The sequence below is a fragment of the Mytilus californianus genome, unplaced genomic scaffold (assembly GCF_021869535.1).
Source record: "Mytilus californianus isolate M0D057914Y unplaced genomic scaffold, xbMytCali1.0.p SCAF_7, whole genome shotgun sequence".
NCBI lineage: Eukaryota > Metazoa > Mollusca > Bivalvia > Mytilida > Mytilidae > Mytilus > Mytilus californianus.
The window spans coordinates 34,410,379-34,416,491 of record NW_026262723.1 but is presented as its reverse complement, the minus strand read 5'-3'; the positions used below and the strand labels follow the sequence as shown (position 1 = coordinate 34,416,491).

Below are 6,113 nucleotides of genomic sequence, written 5' to 3'. Positions count from 1 at the left end.
AATACATAATACAACAAGATGTTATTAAGACAGCACTGAGTTAAAAATGAAAACAAGTTTTGTGTTGCAATTGTCAATGAAACAGGTGTCAACAAAATACTTAGATAGATTTGAGGCAGCAGTGGTTTACCAATGTTTAATAGATAAGGTAGATACAATATGATATAATAAACCCAAATAATGGAATGCTTGACGAGACAACAAGTCAGAAGTTTGCATCCAATGCAATATGTGATCATCACGATATGGTTAAAACATATCATTAATCCCCATGTTTTGCTGAGATTTCTGCTGCTTAACTTGACTTTTGTGGGTGCTACATGTAGTGGAAAATCTAAGCTTAAAAGTAAGTTAATTGTGTTCATATCAGTAGATATGGAGATTTTAATACCCTGAAGTATTTCAATACACCCTGAGTGGAAGTTTGTTATTTCAATGAACAAATGCTAATAAATATTCGCTGTGGCACTGACAGAAACAGCCAATAAATGGATAAGCAATGCCAGAGATATGAGTTTTTTCGTGCCGTGTAATTAACCTATCGGAATCCAAGAAATTCATTTGGCCGTGCCACAATTTTAACCTTGATTACTCGATTAACATCCGATTTTATGAATACCTGTAAAATATAAACATAATCGAATTGCACAATGATTTGACAGTCTAAAATATAATTGCAATCGCTTTTTTACATGATTCAAAATCACTGACATCTTAACTACTATATGCAACTATATGGATAACAAAAGGTTGTTTAAAAATTCTTTCACTGAATGATCTTTAGACTCAAAGTCATCACGAAGTGGGTCATGTTAGAATGTCTTTGATTTTTCCTTTTTAATTGATTTGTCTTCGAAGGAGTCAATTGCGCCACAAGCATCAATTGTTTTCTCCGATTCGGCATACATGTTTATGCAATCCTGTAAATAACATGTTCTGAATGTCGATGGAATAATAAACGGCAGCGTTGTTTCATGTACTATCTTACTGTCTGAAGAGAGACGACTTTCATTCGACTGACTTTTTATTTGCCTGTCTTTCTGCAGCGGTATACACACATTAGAATATATATTACTTGTAGCATCATCATCAATACCTGGAGAACGTTTGATACTCTGATGAACCATAACAGCTACTTTACACGAATGTGAATCGTCTTGGCAATATTGCTGAAGTGGTATGTAAGGTTTAGGATATTCCATATTCTCTTGAACAACAATGTCTGAATTGGAAGAACTAGTTGAAAGACTTTCGGTTTGCGATGATCGAACTTCTACTTGGCGATTCTTGTCTTCTTTCATTGTGAAATACAGATCAAGATATCCAACTTCATCATTCCCATTATCTGTTGTACTAGAGTGTCTTTCGTTAAAAACAAAGTTAATAGTTTCATTTTGAGATGCTTGGGATGGAATATTTGATCCCGTCGTAACAAATGTTAATGAGTTCTCATCGACTTCATCATATATGTCGTCATTATATAAAGTTAGTTCTAAAGGTTTTAAGATCACTTCTTCATTTACTGCTTCGAAGCTTAAGGCGTGTCGATTTCTGTATGTACGAAACAAGTGGCACAAGGCAGTGAGAATGAAACAACTAGTAATACAAAGTGTATAAATCATCCAGTCAGCTTTTGAAGTTCCTGCTATAATGAGAATTTATAACAAGAAATAATATGATTATTTGAAAATTGAAAAAAAAATCAGCTTTATTTCACATGCAAATACAAATTACGCACATTTACTGTTCTCCTTGACATCACTTGTACACCAGGATTATGGTGGATTTGGGCCACGATATCGCTATATCTGAAAATTTTATTCCTATTGTAATAATCAAATCAGAGATGTCAACAATAAAACCATAGATACGTGTATTCATCTGTTTTGCATTCTTCCACTTAACTAACCTGCTTTCAACTACTACGTAAATGTTAAACAACCATGACTTCCAATAATGGTCTCATCGGGTGGGTGTTTTATCTTATGGCCTGTTAACAATCTCAAGCCATATAATAGGAGAGTACAAATATATCAAAAATGATATTGTATAGTCTCTCATATTAGTCAGTAAATAATTACTAATTTTTTATTCCGAAATTTGTCTGACGTCTGACTACTTATACTTTCGTTTGTGCTACAGGATGGAATTGGTGAAATGATGTACAACATGTACAAGGTACATATTATTGGAGTAAGAGGAATAAGTAGGCGAACATATTGTTTATAAGCTTTTCAATGAATATTTTATGATCTATTTCTAAATTTTGATCTTCAACTTCTTAGTTTATTTGGCCTTTTCAATTGCTTTTATTAGAGCGTCATTGATGCGGCGTTTGTAGACGAAACGCGTGTCGGATGTACGCAATTTCAATCCTGGAATCTATGAGAATATCTCGAGACAAAAATTTTCCGCCCGAAATCTGGATCGCAACTTTATTTTTACCGATATGCGCGGCACTCTGTCGTTATACTGCTCAAGCAGGAGCACAAAAAGAACGCTAGTTGTTTCAAACCCGCCCTCCTTTCCCCGATTGGGATCTACCGAATTAGACTTACATGTGCAACACGACGGGTGTCACATATGGAGCAGAATTTGCTTACCCTTCCAGAGCACCTGGGATCACTCCTGGTTTTTGGTTGGGTTCGTGTCTCTCAGTCTTTAGTTTTCTTTGTTGTGTTTGCCTTGTTTACCTTTTGGTCTTTTTTTTTGCCATGGCGTTGTCTGTTTATTTTCAACTTTGGTATCTTTCGCCTCTCTTCTTGCATTCACAAACTATCATTTATCATTTTCATGATTTATCACTGAAAATGACTTGAAAGATTTTCATACATCAACACTTGATTTTATTTAATCAGGCAAGAAGTCACAGGGGAATATTTATAGGTCACAATTTATAGACTTTTAAATGTATAACTATTACAACGAGTAAAATGCTCGTGTGTTTATAGAAAGCACATTTGAATGCAGTTATTATAACTTTTATCAAAAAGAAAAATACATACTGACATCGTTTAAATTACCATTCATTGTGACTGTTGTTTCTGTTGCAGTGACTCTTTCATTTGAAAATAAAACTGGTTCAGTCATTCCTACAGAGAAATGATTTTAAGCTTAAAAACCTTTTTTATTTTGCATTTTGAATTTCTAATAAAGTCTCTGTTAAGGTACCATACCTTTCGTACTTATATTGGTATCCTTTTGTATTTCTCTCTCTTGTTTTGTCTATAAAAATTTGATTGAAACATTGTCGACATCAGTTGCATCATTGACTATAGTAAAATTACTTTGTCATTTGGAAAAAAACGCATCGTATGCATTTTTATCGATATCCTTCTTTCACTTGAACACATTCAAACACCGTAGAGATCTCAAGTATTTCGATAATTAATTGTTTATATGTTTTGAAAGTCTCCAAAACTCTAAAAGTATATTGACTAAGGCATAAATGCACTAAGTTTACATTGTAAAAAAAAAAAAATATTTCCAGTGCTCATCAATGTCTGCATTATTTGTACCTCCTACTGTATAGAATCGGGTTCTAAGTACATATTGAAGGCTTTACCTTTACCTCGAGATGGAGAACTGCAATAAAAGTGTTTTCCTTTAGTTTTCTTTTGTCATGTTCGATTAGTGAGTTATATTACATTTGAAGCGTCCTAATCCATTGGTCTACGAATGTCATTATGGTGTGGGTAACACTTATGGAATATAACTGCCAAAATTAACCAAAGTGATGTCAAATATGTCGTTTTTACAACCCTAGTACTTTCTTTCTTTCCTTGTTTATGATAAAATGGATGATATTTATTTATTATTACAATGTCTCTCAATACTAACAAAACTAATACAAATACGTGAATAGTGATATTATCAACGAAACAAATTCTGAATGACGGTAGTCTTTACCTGTATATGTAGTAGATATCGTTGGAATGCTTGTCTGTAGAATACACCCCACTACAGCGTCACACCTGTTGTGTAATTAATTTATTTTTTATGTCCTTAACATTTCATTTCACATCATATGTATATTAAAGACGCATCGCAACAATAAATTTAGAAAAAAAACCCAATAAGTTTACTATTTACATTATAAGAGAAATAAACGGATTATTTAGCTACCATTGGATAGAAAGACTTTATCGTATGGTTTGGGTATTCAAATCTTGATCACAGCAATTCTATACATCCCGCATATTCACGACCTTCATGGAATACTTCTGCTTACTATTGGATGTCTTTAAGTGTTAGTATCATTTTGTAAAAACATAAAGCTAACCTTTTTGTTGTTTATTGAAAGCTACATCGGTATATTACAGATTGTATTTATAATTAGAAATCTGGATTAGAAGGCTAAATTCTAAAATTTAAAATTTGAAATATAAAACGATTTATTCCTCTTATAGATGCATATTTGTACTGTCAAATTTTGTTTTCGGTAGTACATTTCAAGCAAACATTTATAATCTTGCATTTGTAAAATGTAGCTTATTTGTATATCACAAATAAATCACCAATAATCACAGTAACTATTTGACTTCAGAGACAACTAATGATTATTACCTGTTGTAGTGTGTAATTTTAATTGTTTATTACTCCAGTACACGGGCCACATCCAATTGAAATAGCTCATCTTTTACATTAAAGTTAAAATTGTTACATGACTGATAGTTCAAGTGCAAAAACATAGCTTTTAACCGTAAAAAGAAGATGTGATATGATTGCAAATGAAACAAACCTCCTACAAAGACCAAATGACTAAATAGATTGCAACTATTGGTTACCTTGCTGCCATTAACAAAGAGCAAAATCCATACAATCAAGCTGGCTTGACGTGAAAATTGTAAAACAATTGTAACGAAAAAACTAACGGCCTGATTTATGTACAAAATTATCAACGAAAAACAAAGTGATATGGCATCCAGAATCAAACGATAACCACTGCATTGCAAGCTCCTGGCTTTAAACAGGGGTGGTTGAACATGTTTACGAACGCCTATTCCTTCCCTAATATGGAACAGTGGTGTAACAGCACAACTTCAGAAAAAACTATAAAAATTAGCTTAAAAGGACTAAACACATCAGATCGAAAAAATTAACTAAAACACTAAAGACACAAAGTACAGATATGAGAGTAATCGCAGTTACTGAAAGCTAGTTCAAAACCAATACAAAAAAAACGAATGAAACATCTTGTTTGTAGAACTAAACAATCAATCAATACATATCCAATGGATTAAGTGTAAAGACATAGTAGTTCATTTTTGTAGAACATTATGATATTTTCCAAATAGTCAAAATAATAGCGAATAATCGAGTCACATAATGCAAAATGTACAAATGTCCGTATTGCAATGCTTACCTTGTTTTTTGCTTTGGAAATATACCCTTTTTGTAATAGTTGTTTAAGACATCGAATCAAATCATTTTTAAAAGGTTTTCACTAGATGAAAAAAGAACGTTATAAATTTCGTGCGACTGAAGAGTTTTTCTGGATTGACCTTTATCAAGAACATTCAGACCAAAACATTTGAACGCCACGATTGTATTCAGAAGAAGACACAGAAGGAGCGCTATAACCAAAAATGAACCTAACAACAACAAAATTCATTCAGGGAGTTGGAACTTTAATTTCCTAGTAATATAATTTATTAACGGAAAATTACATTTTATAAAGAAAATATGCAGTAAAAAGAAATCAACACTTCTTTTTTAGTAAAATCGAATAGAAATATATACCTATGAAATTGATTGCAACTGCACTTATTAATACACTTGTAACCATACATATCATTTGTACATGACACGCATCGACCTCTTGCATATGTAGTCATTCCTGTTTTGCATTCTAAATAAATAAGCAGATGATTTGTCAATCCCTTAATATATAATAAATAATTATCATACCGTAATGAACAACCTTTATATAATTCAAATCATTTACAAAATAAAAAATTCGTAATTATATATTATCGACAATCGGATGAATTGTAACACGACCATATAAACAATCCAGAAGAGTGTGTATTGTGTTAGATAAAGAAGGAAATATTTAAATCATTCGAAAATAAGACTGGTTAAAGGTTTTGTAAAGAGGTAAATACTAAAAT

General features: G+C 32.1%; 1 protein-coding gene across 1 annotated transcript; it reads right to left on the bottom strand.

Annotated features, from left to right (window-relative positions):
• Nucleotides 1-463: 463 nt before the first annotated feature.
• On the bottom strand, nucleotides 464-5,842 carry LOC127709497 (uncharacterized). Its single transcript, XM_052215100.1, has 4 exons — nucleotides 5,743-5,842; nucleotides 3,910-3,974; nucleotides 3,006-3,092; nucleotides 464-1,645 (listed from the first exon to the last, which is right to left on the bottom strand). Exons 1-4 carry the CDS (start codon nucleotides 5,835-5,837, stop codon nucleotides 813-815), a joined length of 1,080 nt encoding a protein of 359 aa, XP_052071060.1. The 5' UTR covers nucleotides 5,838-5,842; the 3' UTR covers nucleotides 464-812.
• Nucleotides 5,843-6,113: the final 271 nt, after the last annotated feature.

What these genes read in the sequence shown, in the direction of transcription:
- LOC127709497 (XM_052215100.1), bottom strand. Translation starts at nt 5,837, where the DNA reads ATGACTACATATGCAAGAGGTCGATGCGTGTCATGTACAAATGATATG. An exon ending in AGTTGCAATCAATTTCATAG is followed by an intron (nt 3,975 to 5,742) that starts GTATATATTTCT and finishes ATTACACAACAG; the next exon opens with GTGTGACGCTGTAGTGGGGT. An exon ending in TGGTAATTTAAACGATGTCA is followed by an intron (nt 1,646 to 3,005) that starts GTATGTATTTTT and finishes TTCTCATTATAG; the next exon opens with CAGGAACTTCAAAAGCTGAC.